At 33.3% G+C, this 24,420-nt stretch overlaps 2 protein-coding genes and 1 non-coding gene across 3 annotated transcripts; 2 read left to right on the top strand and 1 right to left on the bottom strand.

Moving 5' to 3' along the window:
- Nucleotides 1-1,218: 1,218 nt before the first annotated feature.
- On the top strand, nucleotides 1,219-14,617 carry LOC144852805 (fumarate hydratase, mitochondrial-like). The gene is made up of 9 exons (XM_078710785.1): nucleotides 1,219-1,319; nucleotides 2,436-2,561; nucleotides 4,072-4,182; nucleotides 4,289-4,465; nucleotides 5,053-5,208; nucleotides 6,099-6,210; nucleotides 12,175-12,255; nucleotides 12,801-13,004; nucleotides 13,626-14,617. Exons 1-9 carry the CDS (start codon nucleotides 1,230-1,232, stop codon nucleotides 14,048-14,050), a joined length of 1,482 nt encoding a protein of 493 aa, XP_078566911.1. The 5' UTR covers nucleotides 1,219-1,229; the 3' UTR covers nucleotides 14,051-14,617.
- A 255-nt stretch (nucleotides 14,618-14,872) lies between these two features.
- On the bottom strand, nucleotides 14,873-21,263 carry LOC144852807 (dynein axonemal assembly factor 10-like). Its single transcript, XM_078710786.1, has 8 exons — nucleotides 20,931-21,263; nucleotides 19,596-19,696; nucleotides 18,786-18,916; nucleotides 18,237-18,338; nucleotides 17,772-17,887; nucleotides 16,977-17,111; nucleotides 16,006-16,103; nucleotides 14,873-15,363 (listed from the first exon to the last, which is right to left on the bottom strand). The coding sequence occupies exons 1-8, from the start codon at nucleotides 21,102-21,104 to the stop codon at nucleotides 15,156-15,158; spliced, it is 1,065 nt and encodes a 354-aa protein (XP_078566912.1). The 5' UTR covers nucleotides 21,105-21,263; the 3' UTR covers nucleotides 14,873-15,155.
- Trnat-agu (transfer RNA threonine (anticodon AGU)) lies at nucleotides 20,414-20,488 on the top strand. Its single transcript has one exon. It is a non-coding gene; the product is annotated as a tRNA-Thr (tRNA).
- Nucleotides 21,264-24,420: the final 3,157 nt, after the last annotated feature.

Raw genomic sequence — 24,420 nt, 5'->3', positions numbered from 1 at the left:
TAACTACTGTACCTTTCACACGCGCGGTCTGTTCCTAAAATAAACAAAAAACTAAAATGGCTATGACTAATGGCCAACTTAAGCTCCAGTCCTACTATAGTATCTGTTTTTTTCTTCCGTCTTCCAAAGGGACACTGTATTGATTGATGGAAAGTGCCTGTTTCCAGTCACCTTTAGGGTCAAATCTATTATTTTAACTGTTCCCTTGTGTATAAAAGAGAGAAAATAGTTGAAACCAAGTTGCTGCAAGCAAGGTGAACTTATCATAAACCCGGAAATAACTTGACCGCCAAGAATTGAAATTGATTAGAAAATCTACTGTTGAAATCATAAATGTTGTTAAAAAACTCTTTATAATATCTTGCTAAGATAGAAATATAGAAAAATAGCGTCGAACTGCACATTAATGTTATCAAATCTACGTTTCGCGGTACATCTGAGATAGATAAGGTAGGTATCCAAGGCGGAGATTTGTACCGAAGTTTTTGCATTGTGCTCGCCTATGTCAGAATTAACCATAATTTATATATAGATACCGAGTGCTTTAATTTTCAGGTAACAAAAAGTTCTATTTAATCCCCGATTAAATCATTCCTAAAGTCATACAATAGGCCTATCCAAGTCCTGATCCTTCAATTCAGTTTTACCATCGGAAAATATTTCCACATGAAGATCAGGGCCGTACGCAGGTGGGAGAAACCATGTAAGCTCTAGCTTCTATAGAGCTTTGGTGGTTATAATTTCAATCGGTTTACCGGGCATATTTAAATACGGCAAATTTCTTCTCTGTTTAAAAATGTTGAGACGAGGTAAACAAAATAATTTAAACAAAATGAAATAAAATAAGTTATTCTTTATTTAATGACATTCTATAGGCCTATCGACGGTTCTTGATATTTTCAGTATTTGTATTGTGTACTGGTGGGTACAAAATATACTGAATGACTATAATTTCTTTGAATTATATTTATTTTACATAAACCACAAGAAGACTATAGTCTACAGTAACAGATTTATATGTGGTCTTACGTACGCACTTTTCAGATATCTGTCGTATACTGTCAGCCTACTAAATGAATTGCAAATACATATAATAAACATAACCTATCAAAGTTACATGCTTTATTTCAAATAAATGTAAAATACAACGACGGTTGACGGTCTATACCCACAGTTGACGGAATGTACACGCGCTGATGGGAAGAGAGCAGAGCTGAGCCAATATCGGGATGAATTTGCTGGGCTCCCGTCGCTTCTTGATTTGTGTTTTACGAGGTGTAAACAAACCGACTAATTTAAGTGCGCGAACGCAAAAAATGGTATGCATATATAGTAAAAGAGTGTAATATTTAATTTTTATTTATAAGTGTCCTTAGTTTAAAAACTGAAGACATTTAGAACCTAGGCCTAGCCTAGGCCTAGCCTCCCTAGTAGGCTGGACCGCTCTAACTAGCCTCTAGCTGGCTAGCCTAGGCCTATGTGCCTATTTAGTAGGCTAGCTAGGCCTACCAGTTAGACCTAGTCTCTGTTATATTAGAGAGCTAGATAGTAGGGAGAACAGAAGATCGGGACCACGGACGACGCGTTCGTTTCGTTACTGTATGATGATCAAACGCATCCATTCAGTTTCTGAAAGAATTAAAATTTGCAATTTGTAATCAATTCCAAGCAGGTGGCTGCTCTCTTCTGGTGGTAGGATTGTTGCTCTGGTAGGTATCTGTATCTGGTCTGGTGGTTTCTATCTGGTGGTGTTTAGTTTTTGCTCTAACATTATTATAGGTTATTGTATTTTCATAATAAACTACTAGGTCTACTTCAACTAGGCCTTTATATACCCCAAAAAGAAGTAAACTAGCCTTTTTTTGAGTGCATGAACTTGCATGAAGAAACTGCGTTGCTAAAAATATATCAACCGTGAAATAATTGTGTCCGCATTGTGAATGTAAAAAAAAATCAATGATTAGAGAAAAAAGTTGCCAAATGTGCCGCATATATAAATCAATTGTTAAATTGACACTATAAATTGTGGAAAAGTATACAAAAAGTGTCCACGGCTTCGGTAGGTATGCATGCCAGATGTACAAAATGTATTGACTAAATATAGAAATAAGACAGGCTTTTGCATGAGTGTCCAATATGGTTAGCTAACTGTTCGCATTACAAAAGGTATTTTTCCTCCCTCCCCCATTCAAGCATTTAATTTTTTCCAGGGAACAAAATGGCATCCTCTATTTCCGTACATAACTGTCTCATGTTACGCATGTGGCCCTTTTTTACAATTTGTTTAAAGCATATTGAGCCACTGCAAAAAGTATGGTAAACTTTATTTTTTACAAATTATATATGCATAATAATTAATTGATTTATATTTAATTAATTAGAGTATGCCCTCTTATGACAGTATACTAATTCTGTGTTTATATCTAAAAACGTAGACAACATTTAGGTTTGAGAGAGATGGATTTGGAGATCTACAAGTTCCCGATAACAAGTACTATGGTGCCAATACTGCCAGATCACTCATAAACTTTGACATCGGAGGTGAAAGGGAGCGAATGCCGGTAAATTCTTTATGACCTTCATTACATCAGCATTCAATGCCGGCTTATCAATTCTAAATGATAGACATATTTTGTACTAACAATATGAATTTAGAATATTTTCTTATCCAAACATAATTCTTGCACAATTGTTTCCTTTCTGTTATTGTAACATTTTTTAAGTTTGCTGAACAGTGGGCCTATAGTACTAATGTTAAAATAATAACAATAATGTGAGCTATTATTGATTCTACGTTTGGTCCTTTATTTTGTCAAATGAAGAAAAATCTTTTAACTTCAGAACAACAAAAAACAAACTGATTATAGAACTGACCAAACTGATAAACAGAGCAGCCAAAATTATTACAAAAACAAGGAAATACGATTCAAGTACACAAGCCCTGCAAAACTTAACTTGACTGGATAGCCAAAATTTTATATAAAATATTCCATAATCAAGTACCACCATATCCAAATGAACTATGTACACCCAAACTAGACACATACAATAAAAGATCAAAGGATGTATTTACGTTTTGTAAAAATAATACATATATATTACTTTAAAAACATTAAACCAGGTCATTCCTTGTCTTAAATGTACGTTTTATGGTAAATTATGATAAAAAGTGAGAATGCACTACCTCGTGGCGAATGACCTCTCGTGGACGGTCTTAGGCCTAGCCTAGCTAGGCTTAGATTTGTAGGCCTAGCTGGTAAACATCGGTAACGTATGAACATCGTACGCTAGCTATATACCTAGCCTGACGTTGTATAGTTGCTGCATTAATTGTCTTTCTATTTTTGCAAAATTCCGTTGATACAAGTTGGGGAAAACCTGGTATTCTCGCTGAAAAGTCTTCCATTTGTTTTGGCCTCACGATCGATCGAAAAGTGGGTGAATTACAAAAGAAAAACAAAAATATCAATCCGCGCACAATACATTTTGGGATTTATAGCGGGCCGCTATAATTATTAGAATCGACTTATTTTTCACATTTTTAACCATTTAAAAATGAAAACAGTTATCGCAATAGGACCATATAGTATTATTTTTACATTAAATATAGTTTGTGATCTTAAATTAGATCTAAAAAACGTAGGGAAGGTGTCTTTAAATTGGATAAACCCAAAACAGAATATATAAAAAAAAGTTTTTCATATCATGGTGCTTATGGAATACTCTGGAAAAACCAATGCAAAATGCCACAAATTTAAATACATTTTCGGGGGAAATTTTTGCATTGAAAAAGTTGCCTTTAAAGAGGGTTGATCAACTAAAGCTCTGTCTACGCATATCAAACCAGTTTGACAACAAAATATGGTAGTGATATGACGTCATCATGTACATGAGCACATCACATATTTTTGTCACATAGAGTTTGATAGAAGAAATATTGCAATATATGCAGTTCTCTCCAGGACTGGATCCAAGATTTTTCAAATGTGGAGGACTAATATAATAATATATTAATCTGTCAAAAATACTGATACTGATGTTTTAATACCAAACTTGTTTCCATTTTCACAGATTCCCTTAATAAAAGCATTTGGAATTCTTAAGAAAGCAGCTGCTTATGTGAATAAAGAATTTGGACTTGATAATGAAAAGGCTAAGTTTATTATGGATGCCGCAGATGAAGTAAGATTCTTTATATTTATTTGTAGTTCACCATCTTATGATCTCACCCTTAAAGCAGATTTTCCACTGTGATAAGTAATCAATTTCTTTCATGTGTTATCATTAGGTTGCAAGTGGAAAGTTGATAGAGCATTTTCCATTAGTAATTTGGCAGACAGGATCTGGAACTCAAACCAATATGAACGTGAATGAAGTAATTAGTAATCGTGCTATACAAATGATGGGCGGTGTTATGGGAAGCAAGTCTCCGATACATCCAAATGATGATGTCAATAAAAGCCAGGTAAAGACAAGCTTTTCAAACCAGTTTTCACTTTACCAGCTGTATAATAATGAACAAAAAGCTAGCCTGGAATATTTCATAGCTGACATTCATTCATCCATCCCTACAATCGCTTAAAAATAAAATTAATTAACATACATTTACAGGAACAGAAGAAATTCTAAACTGAGATTCAAACTTGGAAACTTCTGCTTAACCATTTTAAATTTGATTGGATAGCAACACCCTGGTGTGGTACAGCGGAACAGCAATGCAGACTGTAGTTCTCAATTGTATGCATTAGCAACAGAAATCAATTTGATATAGCCTCGTTTTTTTAATACACTAATTAACGAAGTTTGATCTCCAAAGAGATACTTTTACAAATAACTTATTCTTAACTGCCCTGTGATATATTAAAAATTCAAAAGCGATAAAGATGAGAAAATATGAAGATATTATATACTGTACAAATATTGTTAAAAATTGCTTTATGTCCACAGCCCCAAGAAGAACAACCATGAGTTTATCTGCCCCCCCCCCCCCTGTCATTAAATAAACTTGAATTAAATAGGTAAATTATCATTTATTGCATTTTACATTTTCAGAGTTCTAATGACACGTTTCCAACTGCAATGCATATTGCTGTTGCCATAGAGATAACAAATTGCCTGCTTCCTGCAATGGAACGACTTATGAATGAACTTGACAAGAAATCTAAAGAATTCGAAGAAATTATAAAAATAGGACGAACTCACACACAGGTGATATTAGTTAATCTAAAGATGTACAGTATTGTCCCCAAAAAACATGAAAAATAAAGATTATTAAAATCAGACTTTAAATAGGCCATTCTGTAAAAAAAACAAAAAAAACAAAAATGATTTTACTTATTAAAAGACAAAAGAAATGGTTAATTTTAACCAAAAACCATTGTCTCGCAGACAATTTAAGCATTTTTTACTTTGAATTAATTTTTTCTGATCCAGTTTTTGGTCAAAGCAAATAACTACATGATATTAAAATGGCAGATTCAACACAAAATTGGAAGAAAACTATTTTTTTAGGGGGACAATATCTTTAATTAATTTATTGATTATGTATGTAACCGGAAACGATATTGATCACAGTGTTTTGTTATTGTGATTCTGTTCACTGCCCTTGCCCATCTTTTTAGTCTCTTTTTTTATTTCATGTTTTGTAATAATAATTTGATTTGGTAATACTCGAAAATAAAAAGAATTATAACTATGTTGATTTATACTGAACATCTAGATAACATGCATTATGCTTAATAATTTTAAAACATAATTAAAAAAATAGCATGGAACAAACAATTGTTAATAAAAATACACCAAATTAAAAAAACTATTCTATAATAACAAATTTCATTTTTATTGGAAAGTGTAATTGTTTCATAAAATTATAATTCAAAATATTTTGACAAGGCTCTGAAGGTTACCCTAGACAATTGGCAAACTACAGTATGCATTTAAATCAAGTTTACATTCAGAATCAACACTTTTGTAGTATAAAACACAAACTGTACAAGAAATCTGACATCTGTTGTCCCTTCATTAACAGATTGATGTTTAGTTTAATTGATTGCTGTTTTTTTACTTATGAGTACATTTGTATATTTCGAACTTTGCAGGATGCAACACCTTTAACTCTAGGTCAAGAGTTCAGTGGTTATACGACACAAGTGCAGTATGGGATTGAACGAGTTAAAACAACATTACCTCGACTTTATCAGTTAGCTGCAGGTGATTATGTACAATAAGTTTCTACATAGTGTACATTGTGGTTAGAGGTTGTGGGTTAAGCACCAGTTCGGTCACTTCAGTGTTGAGTCCTGGAGCACAATCTTTATTTATTATTACTTTTTTAGGTGACAAAAATGGGTACCGGTATTTTATAAGTACTGGGAAGGTAATTCAGATTTGTTTGTGAGGGAAGAGTGACATACCACATACAAACATGCACAATGCAGTGATGTCTGGCCCAAAAGCTAACTAAATGGAAATATATATATATTAGTCTAGGACCTGGGTCAGATTTGTATGCATTTAATTTAGGAGAGAATATCTCAACTGTTATAGGATAATTTGACCCCAACGAACAACATGGAATGTGTGCCAAATTCGCTATCCGGGACAAACATGCCCAAAATCGGGGTCAAAGGTTAAAAATGTGTGGTTCTTATATCTTGACAACCACTTGTCGTACATATTTGCTTTTGGTGTAAATTGTTCAGAATATACATATTTATATTCGGTCTAACACAACTTTTACCGAAAAAATGACCGGAAATGCTTTTACTGACCTTTGACCCAAAAATGACCAAAAAACACATTTTCGGGTTAAATTATTCTTTAAAATGCCAATGGACAAACTGTATGGTATCAAATGAATATTTGGTAGCGTAATTGTTATGTTTATTTATATAATATTAAATAATTTAAGTGTTTAGAAAAACTATTTGGTATCAAATGAAAGCCCATAAAATATTCTATCCATTGCTACCCAACTTGTATTAAAAATCTGTAATTATGATGCTAAATTTGTAAAAAATTTGCATATTTTATTATTTTTTTACTAAAATTAGTATATTAAATAGTGTAAATTTATTTTGGTTTATTTATAATATTAAATAATTCAAGTGTTCTTTTGGTGTCAAATTGTTCAGAATATACATATTTATATTCGGTCTAGCACAACTTTTAGCGAAAAAATGACCGGAAATGCTTTTAATGACATTTGACCCAAAAATGACCAAAAAACACATTTTCGGGTTAAATTATTCTTTAAAATGCCAATGGACAAACTGTATGGTATCAAATGAAAGCATACACAATATGCTACCCATTGCTACCCAACTTGTATTGAACATTTTTAATTATGAAGCTAATTGTATGGAAAATGTGCATATTTTTATTATTTTTAAGTGGTTGTCGAGATATAAGAACCACACATTTTTAACTTTTGACCCCGATTTTGGGCATGTTCGTCCCGGATAGCGAATTTGGCACACATTCCATGTTGTTCGTTGGGGTCAAATTATCCAATAACAGTTGAGATATTCTCTCCTAAATTAAATGCATACAAATCTGACCCAGCCCTTTGCAAAAAAGCCGTATACGAACGTATACGATTTACATACGTTTCGTATATGTTTCGTATAGGAAGTCCATTTCGTATACGAAACGTATACGTCAATTCGGAAGTTCCTGCCCGCATAATAAACATATACGAACCGTATACGATCATTTATAAACAATTTCCTAATTATACGATCCGTATACGATCCGTATACGATCCGTATACGATACGAGTACGCGTGTATACAAACTGCATCATATTACCAAGTGAAAAGGGACTGTCCCTCTTTTTACAAGACGACGATAGCATACGTTTACGCATGGTTTACGATGGCAGGAGCATCTTGACTTCAATAATTAGTGTACAATTTGTTTGTTTTTTTTAGTCGGTATATGTACATTAAATTCCCTATGATGATTTAGTTCATAGTTTTCGCTAATGAAAAAAATTGGTGCTGTATTTTACAAGACGTTATTTTTCTATCAAGCATAAAAACCCACCCAGGCTGTTCCGTCTTGTTTATCCCCTCTGCTATTTCTTTACCTTTGGTACGTTCCATTAATAAGTGAATCATACAAAATGTGCTGTTATTAATTTGAAAGTGCTTTAATTAATATTAATGTACTTGGAAATAAATAAATAAATATTAAATTGGACCCGCAGTATATTAAATTTAAAACGACTAAGTAAAATCCATAAATTACGATGTAATAAAAATGTAGAATACATGTGGCTCCCTATTATATATATGGAATGATCCAAATAAATTCGCCCAAAACGTGCCTGGTGTGTGTGCTGCATTGCATGCATCACATGGATGGATCAGATTTCATTCATTTTCAATCATCATTGTTGTTATCAAACGGAATTTTTTTTGCTACGGGTTTTAACTCGCCATAAAAAATTAAAAAATGGGATGGGACAATTTAACATATCCTACATGTAACTTAAAAAATCCAAATGATAAATTATACGCAAACGTAGTAAAACCAGGTAAATGTTAAATACTTATTTTACATCTCCCTGGTAAAAAGGTACCCCACGCCCCCATTTTTATGCCTCCATCATTGACAGGCCAAGCGGTATTTAATTATATTTTTATTTATTTAATTCGTAAATTAAAAAAAAAAATCGTTAATATAAATAAGTGAACCTTTGTAACTTTTTGTTGCATATGCGCGGGCGCGAGATACTATTTAATAAGATAGGCTTTATTCATATCATATGTGTTGGAGTGGTAAACAACTATGAGGCCTAGTTGTTGCGAGGATACCGCCTCGTAACTACGTATTAACGTATAGACGTTTTACTATAATATTGAATATGTGTTACTTAAAAAAGGATGTAATAAATTGTGTACAATATTAGTAGCTAATAGTTTTGTTGTGCCCCCTCTGTACACACGGCTGCTGGATATTTGTTTATCATTTTAATTAATGTAGTACGAGTCTAACTCCAAATGAGAGAATTCAAAGTTTTGATTTTTTTCAAGAATCTGATAAACATGACTCATCTTTTTACATAATATACAGCATCAGCATGTACAATCTAATTTAATTGTCACACAATTGAATTAACAAAGGACAAGGATTTAAAATAAACTGTTACAAATAAACAATTATGAATGAAATACTTGGGGGTATTGTTGGGTCCATGGGAAATCAACAATGTTTAGTAGACTTATTTAATTTGTTATTTACAGTTGAGGGTGGTTATTTTTTAAAGACATGTTTTATGATTTTTTAATCACCAAGCAGAAATACCGCTGAGATAAATGAAAGCAATTCAATTCGTTTAACCGGGAAAAAATTGAAATTCGATATAATTGTATTTACTATAACCACTAATTTTGTTTTTAATTTTTTTTAATTCAACTTCATATTCAAAATCCGATTGTATTCATCGTTAAATAATTATTATTATATAATATTAATGTACATATCAACACATCCCACTTCTGTTTTGGATCATGGTTTTCCTCTTCGGCATTATTTGCCAAATTATTGTTACTCCATCTCCATGCTATACTACAACACATGTCGCGGAATAATATCGCTTAACATAAACATGTAATTTGACCACCCAAAGCTCGCACGTGGTGTGACGAATTGAGAAGATTGAACGACGTACCCGATGATATGCATGATTGGCCACCAGAGAGCCGAGTCGACCACGAGTTGCAACTGTAGGCAACCGAGCGACGCTCGGTCGTCGTCGGCGGCTGAACTTACTGACCTCTGTCATATTTTATAAAGGAAAACTGCAAACAACATCGTGAAAATGGCCCCTTGTCTTGTCCTTTCTAGGCCTACCTAATAGTAGTATACCTGTTTAGCGTATTTTATTGACTTGCGAAAAACGTTGTTTGAATTCTATCGGTAGCCTAGGCTATCTAATAAATAGAAATAAATATGGTCTAATTATGTCCTAGCTCCTATACTACTAATACTACTACTAGACTAGTGGCTGGTGCTAGCTAGGCCAGAGAGGCAGCCTACGTACGTATATGTTGTAATGACAATCTAAATGTTTTATTTAGCTCTATTTTACTCATTACTACTATTATAATTTATAAAATGGCCTAGTTTGTTCGTATATGATTCGTATACGTCCCGTATACGATATTCTTATCATCAATAAACAACGTATACGTTACGTATGCTAAACGTATACGACGCCAACTCTTTGTGGAGCAACAGAGTGGAAATAATGTAAACAGTGAAATCGTATACGATCCGTATACGTCGTATACGTTTTCAGCGTATACGGATCGTATACGGCTTTTTTGCAAAGGGTTGTTCAACCATGAAGCATGTGTGGTCTAATGGTTAAGATGCTTAATATATATAGGTCCTAGACTATATACAAATACAATGCTATTTAAGATGTCAAAGGTCGATTTACCAATGTGTAGTTTTTGCAAGGAAAGGCAGGAAACGCTGCTACATATGTTCTTTGAATGTGATCTAGTAAAAAAAATATGGGAAAATGTAAAACAATAATGTATCGAAATATCAACAATAACTTAATTATCACCAAAGAAAGTATATGTTTTGGTTTTGGAAAAACACACAGTGATGCAAACACTACCTACAAACAATACCCCTTTTACACCGCCGAGCTTATAACAAACCCGGGTCGTGTCCGGATAAATTTCCATTTCACACCTGATTCATTAACCCGGGAATGACACGGGTTTCGTGTATTTACACTGCAAAATACCAACCCGTGTAAATGTTCTAGATCATTCGAAATATCGCCCTCTCACGCACGAAGAGAGACCCTAGTAACGGTCTGCTCATTATACCTCCTACAATTTTGTTTTATGGCAATACACACAAAAATTGGGCCTACTCGTGAAGAATAATATCTTGAAATAAAAATGAATAATAAATAACCATAAGTTTTATTTAATAAATGAGCGAATAAACAAAATCAATCTTATCTTAATTCTATGTAAATTAAATACTATAGTAAGCGAGGATAGTAAACAAACGGGTAAAGATACGCTGAGCGTTTTACACCGCAAACACGGGTTCATCCCGGGTGCATCCCGGGTTGACTTGACGGTGAATACATTCCGCATCACTTACCCGGGTGATTCAGCGACCCGGGTAACTTTTTACGTCGTTTACACCGGCCTACATTTCCGCATTTTTGCGTCCCGGGTACGACTCAGGTTATACAATTCCGGATCAACTCCGCATTTTTACTGGCGGTGTAAAAGGGGTATATTTTTAATTACAAAGTGGTACATATTTAGTTGCAAAATCAAAGAACAATTACTTTAAGATGTATTGTCCCTTGAAACACAAAAAATGAAGGTCAAAATATTCTGAATTTAAATTGGCCATATCAAAGTAATATTAAAGTTATTCACTATTAAAGTTATTCACTTTAAGTCGAAAATTCAAGCCAAAAACAACAAGTTTAAGTAATTAACAGCTAAATTAATTTGATTACATTTCGTCTGGAAAATCGTCGCGAGAGAAAGTAAACAAAGATTTCAAACCGTGAGTATGCATTATGCATGATGCTAATTAGGAAAGTTATTTTTTGAACAAAAAAACGTCCGTATTTCAGTTAAATGATTTTTTTTTCGACTAATTTTTGGTAAAAGTTAATAACTATTATGATACTTTAAAATGACCCACTTTTTTTCGAATTGTTTTTGTTTTTTTTGGAATTAGTCAAAGGGACAATACATCTTTAATTATAATCACTTAATTCACATTTACCAAAAATAAAAGGCAACCATATTATTATTTACAAAATGATTATTATAAGGTGTAATTTTGCGATACATTATTTTTCTTTTATATCAATACTCTCTTAGTTTTGAGAGAGTATTATATTGTGTTTCTTTTTATTTGTTTAATGGTTACGTTACCTTTATCTATTAATTTTGTATTATGTATGTGTTGAAATGAAATAAATAAATAATAAAAATGAATGGAAATACAGTAGACACTTACCTGTATGAGAGAGACAATCTTGGGGCGGTTTTGTTTTAAGAGTTTTATGAGTTTTTTGGCATGTTGAGCATGATAATAACCCTTTTTAAAGTTATACACTACTCTGTAAGTACAGTATTTTGATAACCATGTTTCTTTCATATACTTTTACAGGTGGTACTGCTGTAGGAACTGGATTAAACACAAGGATTGGATTTGCTGAAAAAATTGCAGATCAAATATCTCATTACACAGGTTAGCCTTTCTTGCAAGAATATCTAATTATGATTTATCGGAAAACACTGTTATAGGCCTAGTGTTTATACTTTGCCTACAAACATATTGAATAATATTTGACTAATAAAAATATATGAATTCTTATTGAATTGTTGGCAATTCTGTACAGTATCAGGGGCAGAGCAAGGGGAGCACAAAGTGTTCATACAATACAATAAAAAAAACAAAAAATCACCACAGCTTGAATCGTAGCTTTAACATTTTGTGCAATATTCGATGAAATTGTAACTGTAACTCACTATAGCATTACAATTTAAAATTAATGTATACATTTATTTGAAAACATTGGGCAAATAATTTACTTTCATTGCTTCATCCTTCAGATTTTAAGCTGTTAGTCCCATGTACATAAAGTCCTGTATGATCCTGTAGGTGATGCACTGTGGCTGCCATGGCCATCAAAATGGCCAATCCACATTTCTTTACTTTACACTTCACACCATGGAGATCTCCACATACAACCACTAAGGAGACTTTTTGAAGTTTTTCTGTTCTTTTTTTAGGTTTACCATTTGTTACGGCACCTAACAAATTTGAAGCACTTGCTGCACATGATGTGTTAGTTGAAGTACATGGTGCTTTAAATGTGTTTGCATGCAGCCTCATGAAGATTGCTAATGATATTCGGTTTCTTGGATCTGGACCACGCTGTGGTATTGGTGAACTATTACTCCCTGAGAACGAACCAGGAAGCAGCATTATGCCAGGTCAGTGCTAATTACATCAAACCATTCAAGAATGGTGTCACTGTTTAAAAAGTTATAATTCAACATTTTTTTATAGTTGCATTTAAAAGAATAATATTCTCAGTATATAATCTACTGCATTATATTTTTTTGTTCTTTTGTTCAATTAATGAATTGATAGTTTATGATAATTACTACAAAGACATTTTACATGCCAGATTGTTTGATGTGATTGTTCTGAATGCTCAGTACCTTGCTAAAACATTTGCAAGCATCAGTGCAAGCTTAGTGGTGTAGAGGTATGAATGGCATGTTAGTGCTCTGTAAGGTGCGAGTGGCTTCAATATGGGCATTCAGTACAACTGTATCTGAGTAGGGCGAACCATCCAACTAAAATAATTTGTATGAATAAAAAAGTAATTAAAATATTGAAGTAACAGAAAAGTGATATACAGTAACAAAGGCTTATTTACTAAATCATGTACATTACAAAATATAAAGTAACAAAAGTAATACAGGATTTAATAAACTAAGCATTTCCATTGTTGCTTTCCCTTCTCTTTTCCATGCCCATTTAATAATAAATGGCATGTTGGTGATTTTTTATACAGGTTGAGAATTTCTTTTTAAATTTCATTGCAGGAAAGGTGAACCCTACTCAATGTGAAGCGATGACAATGGTGGCAGCACAAGTGATGGGCAACCAGACAGCAGTTACCGTAGGGGCTTCTAATGGTCACTTTGAACTGAATGTTTTCAAACCGATGATTGTGGCAAATGTTCTACAATCTGTACGTCTTCTTGGCGATTCCTGTATTTCATTCAGTAAAAACTGTGTGCAGGGCATCGAAGCAAATACAACTCAGATTAGTAAATATCTGAATGAATCATTAATGTTAGTAACAGCATTAAATAAACATGTGGGTTATGATAAAGCAGGGCAGATTGCAAAGTTGGCACATAAAGATGGTAGTACACTCAAGGAAGCAGCGCTTAAATTAGGTATTGTAACTGAAACTCAGTTTAATGAGTGGGTTTGTCCCGAGGACATGCTAGGCCCTCGCTAAAATTTTGACCAATTATTCAATATTATCTCAAAGTATAATGGTATCTTTAATTACAAGACATTGTACAATGTAGAATGATCATATTTATTGTTTATAGTTTAGATTTATTTATTTTACGTGATAACACGTTTTGGGCCCGTTTCTATTGAGCAAGAAAACACACATTTTAATACCGTATTGTATTGTAAAAGACAAAATCATCTTTAAGATTTTAAATATGGTTTTAAAAATCCCAATTGATTCCAGTTTTGATTGTCAAATACTGGTACAACTTGTATCTGCAATGCGATTTTAAAGAAAACAATTTTTTTGGGAAACGGCCCTTCGTTGATTTTAAGGTACAGATAACATAATTACAAAAATATTTAGCAATTAAACTTGTCCAATAAAAGGCAATAAAGGAGATTTTTTTATATAAATTAAAAGATTATTCCATGCCATATTCCATGTGTGTATGTTTACCAGTTTCTAACCATTATTTTGTAAAATAAGTTTCCTAATGGTACTTGTTATGTACATGTGCTTCTTCTGTTGGGGTTTGTAATAAATATTTCACATGGGAACATTTTCAGAGTAGTAAGTGTTTATAAAGTGTAACTATGAGTCATTCCAACTGTTTACAAATCTATGAACCAATTTGGTAAAAGGGTGAAATATGTTTTGATGCAATATCTCATCAAGATGGAGTGATCAATAAGGAACAGCCACACACATTAACATAATGCACAGGCCTTGTGACATAAAGTTGTTAAAAAATAGATATCTTTATATGTATAGTTTGAGAAAAAAGAATAATGTTACCCAAATAATATCACACACATCTAAAAGACTGAACAATATTTTATTTAAAAAAATTCATATGCACAAATAATACACAATCATGAATCTGTACAGTTTCTTCACAATTCAGATATTAATATCAGATATGAATATCAAAGATACCTCCTCTCTTTATCTGTTCGAACAGGTAGCTTCACCAGGGAACCCTTCACTTTGTAGCTTTTAAGCTTTCAGTACAGCAACTCCTTACAGTTATATGTACAGGTCATATAAGGCCAGTCTGCATCATAATCCAAACATGTTGACATCAACAACAGCAATCACCTTAAATTCTATTGAGCTTTGTACAAATGAGTATTCTAAGAGTTTGATCAAAAGAGGTGCAAACAGCGAGGCCTTCTTTATCAGGACTCCAGTCAAAGCTTGCGATTGGTTGAGAAGATAGAACAACATTCTGTTGTAAGTCTACAGTCCCAATTACTCCCATGTCAACATCATTGCCATCTTTCGTAACCCTATTGGAGGGATAGTTGCTGAAAAAAGGCAACAATTTATTACTCACCCTGATTTCAATGTTTTGTTGTGTTTTATGGCTATTTTTGACAAAATGTTTAGATCTGTATGATCTTGATGATAATAAGTCTACAGTACATGAACAATTTATAGAGGGAAGGAAGGTGATTAACATTTTAAAAAAAGCAAAATAGGGCAGATGTGAAATTTCCCCATATTCTAAATTATACACTTAATTATATATAATAATAAATAATTCCTTTTATGAATTGTTAAAAAAATCAGTATATGGCCTGATGGGCAGACTAAATGCAAGTGAAAATGTTTTAGTCTCAACGATTATAAGCAACGTCTTAGTTCAGTCGAAGATGCTGATGAGGTGGAATGCCATCCTGAGATGAGTAGTAGTAATTAGTCTTGTTTATTTTATTTCATTTATATGTAATTTTTACTTTCTATGGACCAGAGATTTCGAAATAAAAGATTGAATGAATGAATGAATATAAAATTTAAATAGTATTCCAAATGTCTTGGTTTTTATTTCATAATATTGAATTAGAATTTTAAAAGTACTGTATACAAAAGTATTAATGAAATACGTATATATTTATATCTGTATGGTAGTCATGATCAGAGAGGAATGTGTCTTAACTACTACTTACTATTTCCACAAATAAATTGAGCCAGATCCACCAGATGTCATGAAGACGTCTCTGTTTTGAGGTAGATGACGTACTACCCAAATGGTTGATTTATGTGCCTGAAAGTATAACACCATTCTATGAGTTAAACTTATTTTTATGCATTATCATGAAATAATAAGTAAAGTACTACTATATTGAATAATCTATAAAATAGATAATTAAATATAATACTAACATCAATCAAAAAAATAGTAATATTATGTCGAGAAATCAAAACAACATAAAAACTAAAAAACCAATTGTATGCATATTTTTCATACGTAGACACCTTCCCTACAATTTGTGACGTTTTGTAAAAATAATACATATATATTACTTTAAAAACATTAAACCAGGTCATTCCTTGTCTTAAATGTACGCTTTATGGTAAACTATGATAAAAAGTGAGAAACAATGCACTACCTAGGTAGCTCGCGGCGACTGATCTCTCGTGGACGGTCTTTAGGCCTAGCCTACCTAGGCTTAGTTTTTTAGGCCTAGCTGGTAAACATCGGTAACGTACGAACACCGTACGCTAGATATATACCTAGCCTGACATTGTATAGCTGCTGCATTAATTGTCTTTCTGTTTTTGCCAGACTCCGTTGATACAAATTGGGGAAAACCTGGTTTTTTCGCTGAAAAGTTAGGAGTCTTCCATTTGTTTTGGCCTCAAGATCGATCGAAAAGTGGGTGAATTACAGAAGAAAAACAGAAATATCAATCTGCGCGCAATGCATTTTGGGATTTATAGCGGGCCGCTATAATTATAAGAATCGACTTATTTTTCACATTTTTAACCATTTAAAAAAAAAGTATAAAATAAAAGTTATCGCAATAGGACCATATAGTATTATTTTTACATTAAATATAGTTTGTGATCTTAAATTGGATCTAAAAAACGTAGGGAAGGTGTCTTTAAACTTGAGGCAGTAATAGTCTAGACTCACTTTCTCAGTAAGTTGTGCAAATCCTTTACTTGGATGTTGTGTTCGTACATCCCAAACATGAAATTTAGATTCTAAAGTTGTGGCTACCAGCTTGTTCATATTAATGTCCTTGCGGTCAAATTCCAAACTGCATACCTTTAAAAAAAATTTACAAATTAAATATGCAATAAAGATAAAACTTTAAAATGAGAAATATTCTAATTGTTAAAAAAATTTTGAAAACATTTTATCATCTGTACAGGTTGTGCTGTATAAAACATTTCTGAATATATTACATTTGAGAATAAATAGCAATGACCCACAGTAAATGTCAAAATCGAACACAACGCAACTTAACTCTGTGTGCTGACAGGTGCACACAAAATGTCGACATCCTTTCAGTTGCCCATGTTCTATTTTTTTTCAGAACTGATCACAACCGAAAACTTTTAATCACATCACGTATGCGGTATGGGTAACCGTGACAAGTAGAGATAAGTTTGATGTTTCCATGTAAGTGTTCATGCATACTAATCTAATACTAATCATGTCGTGCATGGTAACCATGACTAGATATAATCAGTTCCAGTGTCGACATAAGCGCTCGTACATCTAGTTCCATTCTGTTCAGCAAGCTCGACAGTCGCACAACTACTTCATTTCAGTTAAGTTGCTTTTAGTTATGTGAACTTTGGAGGCAATGGATTGGAAACCAATGCCTTTCATGTTGACCTTTCAGATTCTTAAAACAAATCCATGACTTTTTCCACTTTTCAAACTGAATGGAATAAAATGCTTTAATATTGTTTGTCTTACCCCATTCTTGACATTTGTTTCCCACCGTAAGCTCATTGCACGCAAGTCAAATAATTTGATATCTCCATTATCATAGCCTGCTGCAACACAGCGATCTGATTGGTTGAAAGCATGACCTAAAACACAATTTCACAATGTGTATTAGTAAGAAATGACTAGGGCACTTGTTCATCTAATTTGGCCCAATCGCGGAGCACCCCCAGCAAGAATGAAAAAAAAGAACTCACTCAATAACAAATTATATTACTTTATTGTATTCTTTATTGATTTTTGTCTGCTTTGTTTTATATGGAGAGAGCAATAAATTGAAACAGCTCAGAGAACAACAACAAAGATCTCAAAAGTGAATCAGCCTCTCAATCAAATAATACTGATTGCATAAAAGGGAAACATTTTGGGATAGATTATATCTAGTGACTATGATATAAATTTCACAATAGAGGACTACCAGAAATGTATATTTACCAAAAGCTACAGTCCAGCAGTCTCGTTTGTTTTCACCACCAGCAGGTTCCATACATGCCACTGGCTTATTTGCTTGTCTTGGATCCCACACTTTCACAAGACCTAACCGTATTTGTTAAATTATAAAAATACACATTATTAAATTATAAACATTTAATTATACAAATGTTATTTAGTATACTTTATATAGTGTACTTTAAATCAAAATCTGGCAATATTTTTACTCTCAGTCTTATGTTCATATATTTTTACAAAATTCACAAGCTTGTTATCGAAAAGTGTAGGTCTAGAGGTCTAGGACTCGGGTTGACACATCTTTAAGACATATCAACCGCGAGTAGATTCGACACGCATCAACATTTGTATAATTTAATAAAAGATCGCAATAACAGAAAGCATGCTGTGTCTTTTTTGGTATGTAGAAGTTTACCACATTTTAGTGTTAACAATGGCATACCTGGAGGGCATTTTAGGAGTGTGTTAAGGGGAGAGTGATCACACTCCCATGCCGAGGCCTAGGAAAGAAGATTCATTAAATATGAAACTTACCATCCCTGCTACCAGTGACAATCTCTGGGGCTCCTTCACCAATTCTTAAACCACCTACACCATCTATACAGTTTATAATTTCATCATGTGCATGTGTACTAAATGTTGGTTCTTTTGTGTTCTCCAAATTCCTAAACATCAATAAAAAAATACTTTTACTATTTTGTATTTTATATTTAAAATGAATGTAGAGATGTATAAAAGTAGCACAATCATTTCTAGGGGAAAAAAAATTATACGGAAAAACAAAAATTATAGACAAATAACAAATATTTCACATACTTTTATAAATAAATTATTTTATTTTCGAATACTGGTTTAATTGACGACCAAAATACAATCATTGCAGTATTGATGTTAATGTATTATTGATACAGTATATAATATAATACTGTACTTTATTTTGAGGATATACAGGTGTTGATTTTCAATTTTGATCAACATATTTTTTTAACTGTATTATTTTATGCAAATAATGAGGATGGTTATCACTGATAATATTCAAGGGTATATTCTGGTTTGGGTGTGGGGAGGTGTGTAGGGCTGTCGGGATGGGCATGAGAACAGACAGCACCTCTATAAAAAAAACACCAAATCAATTGGGTTTTGTTTCTGTTCTTTCCAGTTTTTAACCGGTTTATTTATTCACACAGTTATTAAACATATTTTTTCGCAGCAGAAATAAGACCTAAGTACTATTTACTTTAGCAGACAAAAAAATCATACTGCAAATGCACAGATTCTGTAAAAAAAATACAATGATGTGATTCATAACTAGTTGAAAATAAGATTTCAAAACAGTAACTTTACCATATTGCAAGAGTTCCCTTAAAATCACCTGTAGCTAAATTATGTTGACTTAAATTGCTGGCTCCAAATGTCCCACACCTGAATTGTGCTGGTTTCTCTATCTGTAAAAGTGAAAAAATAAAAGACAAACATTATCAGTTTTCTTATAATTTAGGCCTATTAGGCCTACTGTACTGTACCTAGGGAATAGTACAAGCTTTTGTTTTTAATTCTTACTGGTGGTAATCAAAAACATACAGAAATACATACATATGAAATAAAACTACTGTTCACTGAATGAAGAAAGGGATATTTATTATTTTGGTTGGTGCTATGCACTTTCACACAATTGAGATTATATATGGTTTAGGTAAGGTCTATTGAAGACCAAAATACAATTCAATTATTGCAGTATTGATGGGACCGTTAATGTATTATTGATACAGTACTATTCAAAGACATAAGTCTTTATTGGGAGTATTCGATTTGCGACAGACGACCAAACCACTAGGTCATGTCAATTCATTGTGCACATGGAGGAATGAAACATTTTTTCACTCCCCACCTCGCCACAGAATCGATGGTTTCTAGGACCGACGACCACCAAGGTGTTTCAAATGGTTGCCGCAATTTTGAATATAGGCCTATATTGAAACACTGATCTGATTTTGAATTTTGAATGAGTAATTTCATAGTTTAATTTAACCAATTTAAGATTGTAATTGTAGTTTTGCGTCAGGGAGTTGAGTAATTAGATGTTTTGCCCTACTCTTACAATCCTGTTGGTGCAGTACCCGCTGCTTGCTTGGGCTAGAATCTAACCACTAGCCAGCAGCGCAAGCTCGGTGGTCTAGAGGTATGAACGCCAGGCTAGTGATCTGGAGGTCGTGGGTTCGAGTCCCACCCGAGAACTACTTACGAATTGTTTCGCAAGTATTCTCAAATGTACTTAGTATAAAGTACAAATTACGTCAGAGTAGAGCAAAACATTTAATTAATTAACCAATTTAATTATGAGCATCCAATTTACATCACATTAGAACATTGTCCACGTTGTAACGGAGCAGGCCACCAGGCAGGTTCAGGAGGCAGGTCCGGATGTATTTTATAGGCTAGAACTGTTTGTAATAGTATCAACCTACTAAATTAAAGAAGCCAACAAAAAATGTCATCAAATTAATTTTAATTATTAAAGTTTTTTTTAAGTTAGGTATAAAAAAACCTCTGCATGCTGGTTAAAGTGCTGTTTAAACCCTAAACATGATGGAATAAAAATATGAAATCGGTTGCATTACATTACTGATGTAAGCACTGAAGTGAAAATGTGTTTTAGACCTAGCCTAGGCCTCCACTTACATCATGTATAAGGTTGACTTGACCGTGTGAAAGCTCAAAAACCTGCATCACTCCTGTACCGCGTGGGTGGTTGCCTAGAACAACCATTTTGGCACTACGAGGGATCCATTTTGTGTCAAATAAAGTGTAATTTAACGATTTTTGCAAATGAACAATTATTTGAGGTTTCTCCATATTAACGTCCGAACTACAAACAGCAAAAAAGATTCATTAATTTAATAGATTAAGCTAGATAAACCAGAAACTATCAATTTCTTGTCGATGAAAAGAAACAACACAGAACCAAAGAACTTATAACACAAAGAATCTCCTGTTCGTCCGAAGCGCGTAACAATTTCGAAAGGCATTGTGGGATAGAATAGAGCTATGGGTGGCGCCAGAGCCATATATATAAAGAGTTACGACATTGGATTATAGTCACGTGATATGCAGATCAATTTGTGTCAAACTTGTCTCCGTTAATGCATGTAAAGCATAGGAGCAAGAAAATACTTTAAACTTTTTCTTATATTTAAAAAAATGTAATTGCACATTTTACGGTGAAATATCGATGTGCACAGCGTACAGAAGTACTTGCGGCAAAGAATATTGCGCGCGCGTGCGCTAGTACATTATAAAGTTCGATTGATTGATTTTGGAACGAAACATCCCATAACTACGTCCTATTAATAACAATTATGTAATATTTTCAATTCATAATGCATGCTTTGATGACTAAATAAAATAATAAAGTGTTGTGGATATATTTGTTAATATATTGAATAGGGTATGAACAAAATTAAAACAATAAAGGCAAATTATTACAAATGAAATGATGAACGAGTCTCTGAAAGTTTGTGTCAAAAACACACAGAGAGCCATATACTGCATAAAAAGAGGGGTGAATTTGTGTGTTTTTTGTATTGGTTCATGCTTTGATGTATCCTGACTTGCATGTAGGCCCTAGCATTTATTCTTTTGTTATTATAGACACAATATATATATGTTACCAAATTAATACCATTAATAAAAATAATTACTAAAATAAAAACGGAATATAAGCGTTATTTCATAGACAAAAAAATCTAAAAATAATGCATGAACTATAGGAAAACGCTATACAAAAGAGACGCGCGCGCCCTCAGCGTGCGAATTCTTTGACACAAAAATGGCTTCTAATTTTCAATGTCGTAACTCTTTATATATATGGCTCTGGGTGGCGCCATTGTGAGCCATGGAGTAGGGCGCCCGCATCAAATTAGAAAATCAAAATCATAGAGGGGATCTGCTAATACTCTAGGGGGGGGGGGTCGAGTAATTGACTGAGGAGTAGGGCGCCCGCATCAAATTAGAAAGTCAAAACCATAGAGGGGATCTGCTAATACTCTATGGGGGTAGAGTAATTGACTTCCTAGTTTGGAGGGGGCGCTTCTCCATGCTGTGAAACAGAGCCATATATAGAATATATATATATATTCTCTATATATGGCTCTGCTGTGAAATGGCGTCGCCCAGTTTGACCTTTTAACCCTGTACTTCCGATACTGTGTTTTGAATGCAAATTGAAGAACAGGAGATTCTTGTGTTATAAGTTCTTTGACAGAACACATAATTGTTGGTCTAGCGCCCTCTCTTTTACTATTAAATCTCATCATTAAAATCATCATTGATTGATTTAATAATTGATTGATGATCCCAAAACGCAGAATGGGGTTTGACAATAATAATTTTGTATATCTAGTGATGTCATTGTGATGAAGGAGTTTTTATCTATGGCAAGTTAAGTTTCACATGATGTTCTCAATTAGGAATTGGTCAGATGTTTGCCCTACTCTGATATTTGGTAAGACTAAGGCCTAACATTTTCCGAGTTGGAGGTGATCGTGGCCGGCCCTGAGGTCCCACCCGAGAATTACTTGCGGAAAAAGTTTTTCAATGTACTTAAGCCACAATGTACAAAATTACGTCAGACGGCAAACTGATCTGCTGAGTTACTCAATTCTCTGACGAAAAGCTCCACAGTAGTTACATATAATTATCATTTAGGAATTTTCCCATTCATTTGGACTAAAGTTTTTGTATTTTTACAAAAGTCATTTACCCACCATCATCGTTGGAATTTTGCGCAGTGTATGGACACCTACATTTCTAGAAGATGAAGATAGAGTGGAGAAAGTCGAAATCTCGCTCTATAAGATTTGAAAAAGAGCTTTCTTTTTCACTCAATCCTCCCCCACTCCCTAAATCAACATGCATTATCTCCTTATTTTCAAAATATGGCTGAATAATAAGATTTTGTGACTCTAATAGTAACCCCCATGGGTTACTATTAGAGTAGTGGGTTATTATCATAGATTGACTTATAAGGTGGGGTTACTATTTGAAGGGGGGTTACTATTTGAATATTTACGGTATCGGGATATTTTGTGATTTCGAAAGAAATTGTATTTTATTTATATAAACAGGGAGTAGATGAATCGAAATTATGGTAGAGACTCGCCACTCACCGGCGGAGAGAATGTCTGCAGGCAATATCTACGACGACAGGGTAGGGTAAACCTGGTCGTAATATGTTGTTTGGTGTTTTTTTCGTTTTCATCAATCACAACCATCACACCCACCTGTTGATAAGGGCACTCAAAGGTTACTAGTGCCGCTAGCTAGCTATAGTTGGTTTAATCAATATTTTTTCGCACCGCGCCTTTGAGGCAGCTATATTCCCAGAGGACATAAAGAAGAAGAAGCTATACCAAGCGGAAACTATAGTTGGAGACTGACAGTATTGGAATTTTATAAACTCGGACGGGTCATGCTCAAATCACAAACCCCAAAGCTGGGAGAAGAGAGTCTATGAAAACATTTGCAGATAATTAATACAGTATTGAGATGCATGTCGGTAATCTGTAAAATTTTGTTTAATAAACAATAACTTCGTTCTTGCTGTCAACCTAGGCCGGTATTATAATAATTCACTGTCAAATAATCATTGAATAATGGTCAAAACTTTATTTGACCATGACAATGACTTCCTTTTGACTGTCAATCTAGGCGGATATTATAATATTTCGCCGTCAGATAATTATTGAATTATTATCAAAACAGTCCATGCCAAGCTCAAATCTTATTTGTAATATACTGTAGGATACCATTTGTTCACACTTTAATGTCCCTTCATAGCACATTTGGGTCTCAATGGCCATTTATCACTTGTTGACAGTTGAAATTTGCTTTAATGATTATTTAGATATCATTTTTATTTAAATTATTTAACAACATCATCTTTTACAGATTCAGTATTTTTTATTTTTCAATTTAAATTCCAAAATTATTACATATCAAAGTATGAATCCTTGTTCTATTTTATTTAAAAAATGTCAATTAAATATCATATTCCACTTGTAGTTTATATATTTTTAATACCACTATTATACATGAAAATATGGAAACGTATTGGATATAGCCCACCTTGTGGTATTATTTGCTTCAGTGGTTTGAATTTTATAAATTCCAA

The sequence above is a fragment of the Antedon bifida genome, chromosome 9 (genome assembly GCF_963402885.1).
Source record: "Antedon bifida chromosome 9, ecAntBifi1.1, whole genome shotgun sequence".
Lineage (NCBI taxonomy): Eukaryota > Metazoa > Echinodermata > Crinoidea > Comatulida > Antedonidae > Antedon > Antedon bifida.
This window is presented reverse-complemented; position numbering and strand designations above follow the sequence as displayed.